We start from the raw sequence: 16,604 nt of genomic DNA on the forward strand, positions 1-16,604 counted from the left end.
TCTCGCATCGTTTCCAGCTCAGCGGTAAATCGGCGGTAATACCACACAGCGAGAGTGTTACTGTAATTATACGACAGACAAATAGTCTTTGGTTTGCACTGTAAGAGCACTGACACAGATGTTCTTTCTGATGTACTGATATATCCACAGGGAAATGGTTCATTTCCAGTAACTCACTGTGGGAGGAGGATCAATCATGTCTGGACCAAACCTCTATGTCATCAAGGTAATTAACGAAGATAATAACATCCCCATTATCGGTAACTAACGCTGGAGTGAAAAAAATGCTTTCGTTCCTACTAACGAGGCTCATTATGTTTGGGAGCCAGAGAGTACCGAGTGACTGATTATGGTGTTAGTGCAGCGTATTGACATGACACCATGTCATAGGTCATCGTCTGTCATGAGTATAAAATGTCAATACAATCAAGTATGTACACTATGTAGGCAAGTCAATTGTTACAGCTTCACACAATGTAAGGGACCACAACAGAAATGTGTCATCCCTGACAAGATTTAAAATGTACAGGTATGTTCTGTGTGTATGTATTCTTTTAGACTGTCAAATAGGGTCAATGTCACAGAAATGCTAGGTTAGAGACAACTGGCTGCCATCCACTACATCTGCAGTGTGTGTGTGTGTGTGTGTGTGTGTGTGTGTGTGTGTGTGTGTGTGTGTGTGTGTGCATGCATATATATACACACTCACAGCCAGCTGCTGCTGCAGGCTCTTGATCTGGGCCTGGAGTGTGTCTATGTGCTGCGTCTGTCTCTTATTGGGTGCAGCGTTGCCAGCGTACGCCAGCTGGGACAGACCATTGAGGGCCTGTTTCAGTCTCTCCACGTCCGTCAGCAGCTCGCTGATCTGAAACACACGAAGCTGTTAGCACCAGAACATACATAACCATCTACACATTTAGAAAACCTCATATCAACGGACCAAATTATTGCCAGAAAAAGTGCCAAACTTCTTAACAGAACTAAAAACTGAGAAATTGAGATCTTACCAAATGTAAATACTACCGTACTTTTACCATATATAGTACCAGTCAAAAGTTGAGACACCAACTCATTCCAGAGTTTAATTTTTTTAAACTATTTTCTACATTGTAGAATAATAGTGAAGACATCACAACTATGAAATATCACATATGGAATCATGTAGTAACCAAAAAAGTGTGAAACAAATCAAAATGTATTTGAGATTCTTCAAAGTAGCCACCCTTTACCTTGATGACCGCTTTTTTTCAATGTAGAAAATTGTACAAATAAAGAAAAACCCTTGAATGAGAAGGTGTGTCAACTGCACATTTATGTTGATTTTATTCATATTAAAAATGGCCGACAATTCAATGCAGAATATATCTCCTACCTTTTTGTCTTTGACCTCTGTCTGTTCCGCCGACATCTGGATCCTCCTCTGAAACTCCCCGATGGTGCTGAGCGACTCCTCATACCTCTCCTTCAGCTCCCGGATCTCCTTATCCATGGTGTTGCTCTTCTCCTGCAGGGCCTCAGTTTCTACCCTGGCCCTGGACTTGTCCTCTCTGGCCCTGCCCTCATCCTCCCTGGCCTGGGCCACCTCATGGTGGAGCACCTCGCACTGCTCCGCCAGCCCAGATAGCCTCTCCCCCAACGCCGCCGTCTCTTCCTGCAGACGCTGCTTCTCGGCCTTCAGCTGGCTCAACTGGTCCTCTCTTCCTCCGAGTTTGTCCAGGGCCTGGGTGGCCCGGAGCAGCTCTGACTGCAGGGCTGCCACGTTCTGGGCCCTCTGGGCGCTGGTCTCCTGCTCCTGGCGAAGGGAAGCGAGTAGCTGGGCCACCTGCCCCTCCAGGGCCTCCTTGGCCTGAGCATGCTGCTGCAGGAGGACGGCCTGGTCCCCGGAGCATCCCTGGAGCTCCTTCTCCAAGTCGCAGGCTCTCTGGGCCTCCCCACGCTGGGCCTCCCTGGCTTTCTGGCACTCGTCCTGGGCTTGGTGGATGGTGCCCCTCAGGGCTCGGTGCTCGGCCTCATAGTGTTCCAGACGGGCCGACTCGGATTCCAGGCGCTGCTGCAGGCTCTGGATGTCAGTGTTACACAGGGCGTTCTGCTCCTCCAGCTCGGCCCTCTGCACAGTCACGTCTTTGTACTGCTGTTCCAGGTCCACCAACCTCAGCGTCAGCTCCTCCATTTTACCCCTGTACTCATCCTCCACCTCCTTGTGCTTTTCACTGGCGACAAAGCCTGTCTCCATTCTCTGCTGCACAGACTCCATCTGCACTTTCAGTTTCTCTTTCTCCTGCTTGTGACGTTCCCCCTCCAACTTCTCCTGGTTGTACTTCTCTTGCATCTCCGAGAGCTTTCCTGTCAAGTCTTTCAGCTTGGTGTTGTAGGAGTTCTCCCTCTCCTCTATGGCAGTCAACGGAACAAACTTGGCCTGGATAGCTTCCTGGATGGTGTCTAGTTCTTTCTTCTGCGCCTCCATTTCTTGGTGAAGCTTTACTGTCCCATCTTGGGCAGACTGGTAGCTTGCCAACGCCTCTTTGGCACGATGCTCCGCCTCAACAACAGCATTGCTCAACTTAACCCTTACAGCTTCATGGTCTATAAGGCACACATAGTCATTTTCAATCATCACCTGAACATTCTCTAACTTCTCTTTCAACTCTGCACTACCCTCTTTCACCTTCTGCAACACTTCCTCACTTTCTTTGCTCTCCTTCTCCACTTTGGAGAGCTCAGCCTTGGCCTTCTCCAAAGCAGCACTCAGCTCCGAATTCACTTGCTCATGTTTCTCTCTGGACACGTACTCTCCATTTAGGCTCTGTTTCAGAGACTGGTTCTTGGCAGTGACCTGGGCCAGCACCTTCTCTCTCTCTTCAAACCTCTTCTGGAGCACTTCCAGTTCCTTCACCAGTTCAGCGTTGCGAGCATTCAGGGCACCCACTTCGCTCCGGAACTTCTCAGAGGGCACGGAAGCGCTCTGTAGGCTGGTGACGCTCTCACACAGGGTGACCCTCTCCGTTTGTAGCCTCTGGATCTGCACCTCGGCCTGGCCGTTCCTTTCCGCGGCCTCCACCAGCCTCTCCTCCAGCTCCTCCACAGTTCTCTCCAGGGCGCTCTTGGCCTCTTCATGGGCCTTGAGGGGGATGAAGTTGGCCTCCACCCTGCTGTTGAGCTCCTCCAGCTGCTCCTGGAGCATCTCCCGCTCCTCCTCGCTCTCCTCTACCTGGCGGATCAGTGCCTGGCTCTTGGCAGTTATGTCCGCCAGCCTCCTCTTCATGGAGGAACTCTGTTCCTCCAGGGTCGTCCTCATCCTCTCATGCTCCTGCAGGGGGACCGACCCTGTCCCGGCCTGGGTTTGCTGGCTGTCCATTTCCCTGTGTAGCTCAGCCACCTCCTCCAGCACACGGTCATAGTCCTCCCGCAGCTCTGCCAGCTGACGCTCCTTCTCATCCACCGCATTGCTCAGCAGGTTCTTCATGTTGTCGAACTTCTCTGCCGGCACAACCTTCTCTCCCTGCCGTGCCCGGGTCTCCTTAATGAGGGCCTCCATGTCCAGCACAGCCTCTGCCAGCTCATCCCGCTCCTCCCGTAAGGCGGTCAGTTCCAGGCCCAGCCGCTCTGCCTCCACCGCCAGCTGGCCCTCGCTGCTCTTGTACTCCTCCAGGGCCTTCTCACTCTGCTTCAGGTGGTTACGCACACGCCCCACCTCGGCCGAGGCGCCCTCGTACTTGGCCTTGACATCGTGGAGCTGGGCACGGAGCTCGTCGGCCGCCTGGCCTCCTAGGTGCTCCTTGACCGCCACCACGTGGGCCTGGAGCTGCTTGACCTTGGCTTCAGAGTCCAGCATCCTCTTCTGGACGTCCCCCAGTGCCTCCTCCAGCTCCTGGACCTGCCGGTCTGCCTGCCGTTGGATGGTCTCCCGGCTCTGGACCAGCTCTTGGCATTCCTGGCTTTTGCGGGCCAGTGCCGCCTGCAGGCGAAGAGCCTCTTCCTCTGCAGTCTGCTGCCGCCTCCTCACCGTCTCCAGCTCGCGCCGCAGGGCCTCCACCTCCTCGACTGGGTCCCAGCCCACGCCAGGACGTCCCGCAAGCTCCAGGGGACGGGACAGTGAGTGTGAAAGACCGGACGACTGCAGCACCTACAGCAGGAACAAAAGTTTAATGTGTGTGGAATGATTGTGCAATATACATACACTTCGCCCACCTATTTCTCACTCACAGCAGTGTCAGTCCAATATTGGTTTTGCAATGAGAGCTGACTTAGTCAGTTCCACTATAGCGACACGAGAATACTGAGAAGATGTGAAGGCTACAATAGGATAAAAAAAATATCAATTTAAAAGTTGAGCCCAAAATCTAAAAAATACCTGCAGTGGTTTAAGAGAATAAATCTCTCATTTGCTGGGGGGCAAACAGCTGACAGGACGAAATGAGAATTCAGCCATTTATTTGGCTGTCAGAGAGCTGATAAGCTCATGGTTGCTGACTGGACTAGAATACACAGCAGATATGGTCTGCGTGTTTTTCATACTTCATGACAGTTTCCTTGTCATTGTGGTCCATAATGCTCTAGAAAAACGAAGAAGTCAGCTTTACCTGCGCTGAATCCAGGCTGTGAGATTGTTTGACGAGGACATTGTCTTTTCCTGCCAGAACAAATACGGAAATGATTCAGAAGAGGTCTTTTTTAAATTCAGATCCTCTGATTGGATCTCTTATTCTCTGATATCTCACATTTAAAGAGAGCTCCCTCACCTTTGATAACAGACTGGCCAGAGTAGTCCCCCTGAAAACACACAGAACATACAGTATGTTCACTTTCACACACAACCTTAGACAACCTCAGCAAGAGCTCTTAGTATTATTATTATGTAAAACCCCATGATGATTTCATATGCTGTAGCAGGGTTGGCATTTGGCTGTGGTCCCTCACCATGTGGCTCCTGAGCTGAACCTTGACAGTCTCTGGGGCCCGAGCCCCCTCCTCCCTGTCTTTGGCACTCAGTAAGAGCTTCAGCTGTTCCCTCTAATTCAGCACAAACACAACGTGGAGCTTTAGAGCAGATCAACAGCCTAGCAACTTTAATTGCATTTGAGGACAGTAACTTTCAGATGAATACAGCTATGGCCTGGTATCCAATCAAATCTTTCCACATTCTCACACCCACAAACAAACAGGCATGCTAATTCAACTCTCTAATCTATAGGTAAAATGGTCCATTTTTTCTTCCCACCACAAACAATTGAGTTATGTGGCTGTCCTTACCTCTTTATGGATGCATTCCACTGTATGTTTTTCCTGCACAGGATATAGAGGATTACAAGTTAAGTATCAGAGGGTTTGACAAACAACTCATTACCATATATAGTGCCTGTCACCGTCCAAGTTCTTATGTTTCTCTTGAAGCACAAACTGTGTTTGATTCCCCTCTCAGTGACTTTCCGTGTGAGTCAAGAAGTTGTCGACACACCTTTCTGTGTGTGTGTGTGTGTGCGTGTGCGTGTGCGTGTGTGTACCTGGCTGAGCTGCTGCTGCAGTAGTTTGACCTTGTCCATCAGAGCCCTCTGCTCCAGGTGAAACTTCCTCAGAGTCTCCTGCTGGCTCTCGTTCTGTCTCTCCAGGTCCTGACAAACATTAGAAGTCACAATCCATTTCCAAGTCGGTTTTGACGGTTTTGAAGAGAAGATCATAGTCGTGGAAATGTAACATCTAACGAAGATGTTTGGTGCAATATTTCTCAATGAAAAATTGGGCATGAAAACGAATCGTCTCTCATTGAAGAACCCCTACTGTTGACCAATCACCGACAAAGGGGCGTAGACCTTGGCTCCGAACTTCGCTTGCCTCTAGAAAACATTGTGTGCCCGAACAGCCGGAAAAACCCTCACCGGAGTCCAAAACTAACAAAAACGGCACAAAATATAACATACGCACAAACTCTTCCCCAATTGTTTCAGTTGGGAAGCATACGGACACCTTTACCCCCAATCCATCTTCTTAATGCTGAGCACAGCGGCATCAGGTCCCTTTGGTATGACTTGACCTGGGATCAAACCCCCAACATTCCAATCTCAGGGCGGACAGTAACCGCTGAGTTGAAAACATCTATAGATCTGTTTAATTAGATCCAACAGTAAATATAAATTCACTAGTACCTTCAATTATCCTGGACATTGTAGAATCATGTCACGCTGATGCTCAGGCCAGCCTATATATGCCCCTATATACTGCTGGGTACATCTTGCTGAATGTCCTCATACATTCGGACCGGGTAATTACATCCCTGTCCATCACAAAGGACTACGAGGTCAAACTCAATGTAGCTGGCCTATCAAATTCAATATTGAACGTATGCAGAGAAAAACAATTGTACTCACCCTCACGTTGGCTTCGGCCTGTTCAGTCATCTCCACTGAGTGCTGTGGACACACAGGTTATCATTTAGCCATGATTGGCCGGGGGGGGGGGCTGATGGCTAGTGGTAGCAGGGTAAGAGATTTCCTTATATACAGTTTCTCTGGTGGTAGTGACATTAGGGAATGAACTGCGATTATCCATCTCGTCACTAGGTGGCAGTAATGTCCAACTGAATGTCGGAGTGTGAGTCACTTGGCCTCCACAGGAAACAGTGTAAAACATGACAACTCACTGTTTACCGCATGGTAATACACCATTAAGCAAACAGCTTCAGCACAACAGTGATTTTGTAAAAACCCTTGTGACCGTCTCTATTCAAGTTTAAATCAATGAGTGGTGAATGTGGTCAGATTCAATATTAAATCAATGAGTGGTGAATGTGGTCAGATTCAATATTAAATCAATGAGTGGTGAATGTGGTCAGATTCAATATTAAATCAATGAGTGGTGAATGTGGTCAGATTCAATATTAAATCAATGAGTGGTGAATGTGGTCAGATTCAATATTAAATCAATGAGTGGTGAATGTGGTCAGATTCAATATTAAATCAATGAGTGGTGAATGTGGTCAATGAGTGGTGAATGTGGTCAGATTCAATATTAAATCAATGAGTGGTGAATGTGGTCAGATTCAATATTAAATCAATGAGTGGTGAATCAGATTCAATATTAAATCAATGAGTGGTGAATGTGGTCAGATTCAATATTAAATCAATGAGTGGTGAATGTGGTCAGATTCAATATTAAATCAATGAGTGGTGAATGTGGTCAGATTCAATATTAAATCAATGAGTGGTGAATGTGGTCAGATTCAATATTAAATCAATGAGTGGTGAATGTGGTCAGATTCAATATTAAATCAATGAGTGGTGAATGTGGTCAGATTCAATAGAGCAGAAACTGAACTTAAGTGGTATTGTTGGGATCGGCTTGTTCAGAACTCACAGATACCGTCTATCGCTCCATGTATACAGAACACATGACCCAGGAAGTGCCTTGACGAGGAAGCGTTAACAGAATCGATACTAAAAACCCATCCTATTTGCTTGATGGAGCTCACGTCAAACCTTTGGTAAGCCTATGAGCCGGCTCACCTTTACAACAATGGATTCACCCAGAGGAAATAACAGTAGAAATGTCAAGTGATTACTATACAGCTCAACAATAACAACTACAGTCTAATCAACAGCTCAGAGGCAACATAGCAGGAGAGGCATTGCCCGAGGATCTAGGAGATATTGTCTGTGGGGATGTGTGTTGTTTTAAATCTGATAGTGCATCTCCGTGCACAGAAATCAGTATGAAGGTTGGCAATTAAAGTGAGCGATGCGATGTTACCTGTCGCTTTTTCTGCTCCATCTTGGCAGCTTCTTTTGCTGTGGATACAATGAGAAACAATTAAAGGGTCCGTTTACACACGTCAGAGCAGCCCGTCACTCATGTCGTTTAGGATTTAAATCTATACAATGTGTTTTCTCATCACCAAGTCTTCAGGAGACTGAAGAGAGAAGTTGAAATGAGGTGATGCAAGGACAGTACTTTCACACGGGCACAAAGATTTTATGCAACAAAAAAAAGCAATTATGCCACAATAATGATGATTAAAGGCTTGATGAGAAACCAATCTCAAATGAGCACTGAGCGTGAAAACAAACAACAGGTGTGGAAGAAATCCGATGAAGCAATCTAAAGTGGCCTCCCACAAACCAAGGACATCAATTTGCCACAACAAGATAATTGTTAAGTAGGGTAAATGACTGATGGTGCACCAGATACTTGGAGAAAAGGCAATTCTAGTTTCTGACAAATGTAGACTAAAGTGCTAAAGAATGGAATTTGATTAGATGCAATTTACCTAGGGTTCTAGTGGAGTGGGTCCCTTTACCTAGGGTTCTAGTTGAGTGGGCCCCTTTACCTAGGGTTCTAGTTGAGTGGGCCCCTTTACCTAAGTTTCTAGTTGAGTGGGTCCCTTTACCTAGGTTTCTAGTTGAGTGGGGCCCCTTTACCTGGGTTCTAGTTGAGTGGGTCCCTTTACCTAGGGTTCTAGTTGAGTGGGCCCCTTTACCTAGGGTTCTAGTTGAGTGGGCCCCTTTACCTAGGGTTCTAGTTGAGTGGGCCCCTTTACCTAGGGTTCTAGTTGAGTGGGCCCCTTTACCTAGGGTTCTAGTGGAGTGGGTCCCTTTACCTAGGGTTCTAGTTGAGTGGGCCCCTTTACCTAGGGTTCTAGTTGAGTGGGCCCCTTTACCTAGGGTTCTAGTTGAGTGGGCCCCTTTACCTAGGGTTCTAGTTGAGTGGGCCCCTTTACCTAGGGTTCTAGTTGAGTGGGCCCCTTTACCTAGGGTTCTAGTTGAGTGGGCCCCTTTACCTAAGTTTCTAGTTGAGTGGGTCCCTTTACCTAGGTTTCTAGTTGAGTGGGGCCCCTTTACCTAGGGTTCTAGTTGAGTGGGTCCCTTTACCTAGGTTTCTAGTTGAGTGGGGCCCCTTTACCTAGGGTTCTAGTTGAGTGGGGCCCCTTTACCTAAGTTTCTAGTTGAGTGGGTCCCTTTACCTAGGTTTCTAGTTGAGTGGGTCCCTTTACCTAGGTTTCTAGTTGAGTGGGGCCCCTTTACCTAGGGTTCTAGTTGAGTGGGGCCCCTTTACCTAGGGTTCTAGTTGAGTGGGGCCCCTTTACCTAGGGTTCTAGTTGAGTGGGGCCCCTTTACCTAGGGTTCTAGTTGAGTGGGCCCCTTTACCTAGGGTTCTAGTTGAGTGGGGCCCCTTTACCTAGGGTTCTAGTTGAGTGGGGCCCCTTTAGGGTTCTAGTTGAGTGGGGCCCCTTTACCTAGGGTTCTAGTTGAGTGGGCCCCTTTACCTAGGGTTCTAGTTGAGTGGGGCCCCTTTACCTAGGGTTCTAGTTGAGTGGGCCCCTTTACCTAGGGTTCTAGTTGAGTGGGCCCCTTTACCTAGGGTTCTAGTTGAGTGGGGCCCTTTACCTAGGGTTCTAGTTGAGTGGGCCCCTTTACCTAGGGTTCTAGTTGAGTGGGGGCCCTTTACCTAGGGTTCTAGTTGAGTGGGGCCCTTTACCTAGGGTTCTAGTTGAGTGGGCCCTTTACCTAGGGTTCTAGTTGAGTGGGCCCTTTACCTAGGGTTCTAGTTGAGTGGGCCCTTTACCTAGGGTTCTAGTTGAGTGGGCCCTTTACCTAGGGTTCTAGTTGAGTGGGCCTTTTTAAATTTTAAATTGTACCTTTATTTAACTAGGCAAGTCAGTTAAGAACAAATTCTTATTTTCAATGACGGCCTAGGAACTTCGATAAATGCATGGCTCTATACACAAAGTTCACATGAAGGGGATCTGTTGGGGACATTTTATGTACTCCATTTCACATAGCCTTGATAAAAAATACACATTAAAACACTCTGCAAAGCCACATGCCGCGTTGAATGAACAACCTTAAATTCCCTCTGAAAGAAGAAAGCTGACACACTTGAACTCAGGTTACCTTCCCTAAAAGCACAATCCTTTTTTTCACCTTTGCTGCAAATTTCCCCCAGTCCATGTCATTCTGTTAATAACTTTACTTTCTCTGCAGCGTGACTTTTTAACCCAGTGTTTTCAATAGACATGTTATTTTTACTTTTTCTTTGCTCTCATTTTGATCTTCTGGTTGAATGGGTGTTTTCAGCAGTCTCCTGTGGTTTCTGTATTTCTGAGGCACCGGCTGAGTTACAGCTTACACTGCAGATAGAAACATCTCAGAACCTCTTCATTCTGGGCTAGCTGCTCCTGTCTCCCCCCTACTGAGGCTAAGAAAACATCGAGTTCTCATTTGAAAGACACAGAAAAACATCAAAACCTCCCTCTCCCTGCCAGGCATGGACGATGATTATAGTATTTGAAGTCGATGAAACTCGTTTCACAGTTTTGAACATCGCTGAAGGTTTAAACAGGAAAATGAAATGTGGCCTTCTGTCCACAGGGCAGCCCTCACACAGGGTGAAAAACACATCTACAGGAGTACCTAGGGCATAGGTCATAGGTCAAATTGGGACACAGCCGTGCTCGGACCTTTGGTGACGTTGTCGAGGTAGGTCTTGAAAAGGCCGACCAGCTCCTGGTTCTTGCTGAGGCGGGCGTAGTGGAAACAGTCGTGGCCAAAGCTGTCCACGGCCGTCACGTCGGCGCCGCTCTTCAGAAGGACCTCCACCGCGTCCTTACAGCCATACTCACAGCCCAGGGTCAGAGCGGTCCTGGACACACACACACAGACATATGAATAATTCAATTGCCTCCATAATGAAATCTATTGAAGAGTAGGCTACAAAGCAAAGTCTATAGAGGCCAGACAGATGCATCACTGACACATCAATACACACCGTAACTGAACCCCATCAATACACACCGTAACTGAACCCCATCAATACACACTGTAACTGAACCCCATCAATACACACCGTAACTGAACCCCATCAATACACACCGTAACTGAACCCCATCAATACACACCGTAACTGAACCCCATCAATACACACGTAACTGAACCCCATCAATACACTGAACCCCACAATACGTAACTGAACCCCATCAATACACTAACTGTAACTGAACCCCATCAATACACACCGTAACTGAACCCCATCAATACACACCGTAACTGAACTGAACCCCATCAATACACACTGTAACTGAACCCCATCAATACACACCGTAACTGAACCCCATCAATACACACTAACTGAACCCCATCAATACACACTGTAACTGATCCCCATCAATACACACTGTAACTGATCCCCATCAATACACACTAACTGATCCCCATCAATACACACCGTAACTGAACCCCATCAATACACACTGAACCCCGTAACTGAACCCCATCAATACACACTAACTGAACCCCATCAATACACATGTAACTGATCCCCATCAATACACATTAACTGATCCCCATCAATACACACGTAACTGAACCCCATCAATACACACCGTAACTGAACCCCATCAATACACACTGTAACTGAACCCCATCAATACACACTAACTGAACCCCATCAATACACACTGTAACTGAACCCCATCAATACACACTGTAACTGAACCCCATCAATACACACTGTAACTGAACCCCATCAATCAATACTGAACCCCATCAATACACACTGTAACTGAACCCCATCAATACACACGTAACTGAACCCCATCAATACACACTGTAACTGAACCCCATCAATACACACTGTAACTGAACCCCATCAATACACACTGTAACTGAACCCCATCAATACACACTGTAACTGAACCCCATCAATACACACTGTAACTGAACCCCATCAATAACACCCCATCAATACTGAACCCCACTAACTGAACCCCATCAATACACACTGTAACTGAACCCCATCAATACACACTGTAACTGAACCCCATCAATACACACTGTAACTGAACCCCATCAATACACACTGTAACTGAACCCCATCAATACACACTGTAACTGAACCCCATCAATACACACTGTAACTGAACCCCATCAATACACACTGTAACTGAACCCCATCAATACACACTGTAACTGAACCCCATCAATACACACTGTAACTGAACCCCATCAATACACACTGTAACTGAACCCCATCAATACACACTGTGTAACTGAACCCCATCAATACACACTGTAACTGAACCCCATCAATACACACTGTAACTGAACCCCATCAATACACACTGTAACTGAACCCCATCAATACACACTGTAACTGAACCCCATCATCAATACACACTGTAACTGAACCCCATCAATACACACTGTAACTGAACCCCATCAATACACACTGTAACTGAACCCCATCAATACACACTGTAACTGAACCCCATCAATACACACTGTAACTGAACCCCATCAATACACACTGTAACTGAACCCCATCAATACACACTGTAACTGAACCCCATCAATACACACCGTAACTGAACCCCATCAATACACACTGTAACTGAACCCCATCAATACACACTGTAACTGAACCCCATCAATACACACTGTAACTGAACCCCATCAATACACACTGTAACTGAACCCCATCAATACACACTGTAACTGAACCCCATCAATACACACTGTAACTGAACCCCATCAATACACACCGTAACTGAACCCCATCAATACACACCGTAACTGAACCCCATCAATACACACCGTAACTGAACCCCATCAATACACACTGTAACTGAACCCCATCAATACACACTGTAACTGAACCCCATCAATACACACTGTAACTGAACCCCATCAATACACACTGTAACTGAACCCCATCAATACACACTGTAACTGAACCCCATCAATACACACTGTAACTGAACCCCATCAATACACACCGTAACTGAACCCCATCAATACACACTGTAACTGAACCCCATCAATACACACTGTAACTGAACCCCATCAATACACACTGTAACTGAACCCCATCAATACACACTGTAACTGAACCCCATCAATACACACTGTAACTGAACCCCATCAATACACACTGTAACTGAACCCCATCAATACACGTAACTGAACCCCATCAATACACACTGTAACTGAACCCCATCAATACACACTGTAACTGAACCCCATCAATACACGTAACTGAACCCCATCAATACACACTGTAACTGAACCCCATCAATACACACTGTAACTGAACCCCATCAATACACACTGTAACTGAACCCCATCAATACACACTGTAACTGAACCCCATCAATACACACTGTAACTGAACCCCATCAATACACACTGTAACTGAACCCCATCAATACACACCGTAACTGAACCCCATCAATACACACCGTAACTGAACCCCATCAATACACACGTAACTGAACCCCATCAATACACACTGTAACTGAACCCCATCAATACACACTAACTGACCCCATCAACCCCATCAATAACTGAACCCCATCAATACACACTGTAACTGAACCCCATCAATACACACCGTAACTGAACCCCATCAATACACACCGTGAACCCCATCAATGTAACCCCATCAATACACACTGTAACTGAACCCCATCAATACACACTGTAACTGAACCCCATCAATACACACTGTAACTGAACCCCATCAATACACACTGTAACTGAACCCCATCAATACACACTGTAACTGAACCCCATCAATACACACTGTAACTGAACCCCATCAATACACACTGTAACTGAACCCCATCAATACACACCGTAACTGAACCCCATCAATACACACCGTAACTGAACCCCATCAATACACACCGTAACTGAACCCCATCAATACACACTGTAACTGAACCCCATCAATACACACCGTAACTGAACCCCATCAATACACACCGTAACTGAACCCCATCAATACACACTGTAACTGAACCCCATCAATACACACCGTAACTGAACCCCATCAATACACACCGTAACTGAACCCCATCAATACACACCGTAACTGAACCCCATCAATACACACTGTAACTGAACCCCATCAATACACACCGTAACTGAACCCCATCAATACACACCGTAACTGAACCCCATCAATACACACTGTAACTGAACCCCATCAATACACACTGTAACTGAACCCCATCAATACACACTGTAACTGAACCCCATCAATACACACTGTAACTGAACCCCATAACTGAACCCCATCAATACACACTGTAACTGAACCCCATCAATACACACTGTAACTGAACCCCATCAATACACACTGTAACTGAACCCCATCAATACACACTGAACCCCGTAACTGAACCCCATCAATACACACCGTAACTGAACCCCATCAATACACACCGTAACTGAACCCCATCAATACACACTGTAACTGAACCCCATCAATACACACTGTAACTGAACCCCATCAATACAACTGAACCCCATCAATGAACCCCATCAATACACACTGTAACTGAACCCCATCAATACACACTGTAACTGAACCCCATCAATACACACTGTAACTGAACCCCATCAATACACACTGTAACTGAACCCCATCAATACACACTGTAACTGAACCCCATCAATACACACTGTAACTGAACCCCATCAATACACACTGTAACTGAACCCCATCAATACACACTGTAACTGAACCCCATCAATACACACTGTAACTGAACCCCATCAATACACACTGTAACTGAACCCCCATCAATACACACTGTAACTGAACCCCATCAATACACACTGTAACTGAACCCCATCAATACACACTGTAACTGAACCCCATCAATACACACCTGTAACTGAACCCCATCAATACACACTGTAAACCCCATCAATACACACTGAACCCCATCAATACACACTGTAACTGAACCCCATCAATACACACTGTAACTGAACCCCATCAATACACACTGTAACTGAACCCCATCAATACACACTGTAACTGAACCCCATCAATACACACTGTAACTGAACCCCATCAATACACACCGTAACTGAACCCCATCAATACACACTGTAACTGAACCCCATCAATACACACTGTAACTGAACCCCATCAATACACACCGTAACTGAACCCCATCAATACACACTGTAACTGAACCCCATCAATACACACTGTAACTGAACCCCATCAATACACACCGTAACTGAACCCCATCAATACACACTGTAACTGAACCCCATCAATACACATCAATACCCCACACTGTCAACACACTGTAACTGAACCCCATCAATACACACTGTAACTGAACCCCATCAATACACACTGTAACTGAACCCCATCAATACAATATCACACTGTAACTGAACCCCATCAATACACACTGTAACTGAACCCCATCAATACACACTGTAACTGAACCCCATCAATACACACTGTAACTGAACCCCATCAATACACACTGTAACTGAACCCCATCAATACACACTGTAACTGAACCCCATCAATACACACTGTAACTGAACCCCATCAATACACACTGTAACTGAACCCCATCAATACACACTGTAAGTGAACCCCATCAATACACACTGTAACTGAACCCCATCAATACACACCGTAACTGAACCCCATCAATACACACTGTAACTGAACCCCATCAATACACACCGTAACTGAACCCCATCAATACACACGTAACTGAACCCCATCAATACACACCGTAACTGAACCCCATCAATACACACTGTAACTGAACCCCATCAATACACACTGTAACTGAACCCCATCAATACACACTGTAACTGAACCCCATCAATACACACGTAACTGAACCCCATCAATACACACTGTAACTGAACCCCATCAATACACACTGTAACTGAACCCCATCAATACACACCGTAACTGAACCCCATCAATACACACTGTAACTGAACCCCATCAATACACACTGTAACTGAACCCCATCAATACACACTGTAACTGAACCCCATCAATACACACTGTAACTGAACCCCATCAATACACACTGTAACTGAACCCCATCAATACACACCGTAACTGAACCCCATCAATACACACCGTAACTGAACCCCATCAATACACACTGTAACTGAACCCCATCAATACACACTGTAACTGAACCCCATCAATACACACTGTAACTGAACCCCATCAATACACACTGTAACTGAACCCCATCAATACACACTGTAACTGAACCCCATCAATACACACTGTAACTGAACCCCATCAATACACACTGTAACTGAACCCCATCAATACACACTGTAACTGAACCCCATCAATACACACTGTAACTGAACCCCATCAATACACACTGTAACTGAACCCCATCAATACACACTGTAACTGAACCCCATCAATACACACTGTAACTGAACCCCATCAATACACACTGTAACTGAACCCCATCAATACACACTGTAACTGAACCCCATCAATACACACTGTAACTGAACCCCATCAATACACACTGTAACTGAACCCCATCAATACACACTGTAACTGAACCCCATCAATACACACTGTAACTGAACCCCATCAATACACACTGTAACTGAACCCCATCAATACACACTGTAACTGTAACTGAACCCCATCAATACACACTGTAACTGAACCCCATCAATACACACTGTAACTGAACCCCATCAATACACACTGTAACTGAACCCCATCAATACACACTGTAACTGAACCCCATCAATACACACTGTAACTGAACCCCATCAATACACACTGTAACTGAACCCCATCAATAC

At 46.1% G+C, this 16,604-nt stretch overlaps 1 protein-coding gene across 1 annotated transcript in view; it reads right to left on the reverse strand.

Annotated features, from left to right (window-relative positions):
* The window catches only part of uacab (uveal autoantigen with coiled-coil domains and ankyrin repeats b), a 95,858-nt gene that overhangs the window by 3,321 nt on the left and 75,933 nt on the right, over positions 1 to 16,604 (reverse strand). The window contains exons 8-17 of the mRNA XM_052514248.1: positions 10,415 to 10,629; positions 7,741 to 7,778; positions 6,363 to 6,404; positions 5,502 to 5,609; positions 5,251 to 5,283; positions 4,918 to 5,010; positions 4,740 to 4,770; positions 4,581 to 4,630; positions 1,373 to 4,123; positions 710 to 865 (exon numbers count right to left, since the gene is read on the reverse strand). Of these exons, the coding sequence (XP_052370208.1) occupies positions 710 to 865; positions 1,373 to 4,123; positions 4,581 to 4,630; positions 4,740 to 4,770; positions 4,918 to 5,010; positions 5,251 to 5,283; positions 5,502 to 5,609; positions 6,363 to 6,404; positions 7,741 to 7,778; positions 10,415 to 10,629 (3,517 nt within the window). The remainder of the gene's footprint in view (positions 1 to 709; positions 866 to 1,372; positions 4,124 to 4,580; positions 4,631 to 4,739; positions 4,771 to 4,917; positions 5,011 to 5,250; positions 5,284 to 5,501; positions 5,610 to 6,362; positions 6,405 to 7,740; positions 7,779 to 10,414; positions 10,630 to 16,604) is intronic.

This window comes from Oncorhynchus keta, unplaced genomic scaffold, assembly GCF_023373465.1.
Source record: "Oncorhynchus keta strain PuntledgeMale-10-30-2019 unplaced genomic scaffold, Oket_V2 Un_scaffold_1597_pilon_pilon, whole genome shotgun sequence".
NCBI classification, from domain to species: domain Eukaryota; kingdom Metazoa; phylum Chordata; class Actinopteri; order Salmoniformes; family Salmonidae; genus Oncorhynchus; species Oncorhynchus keta.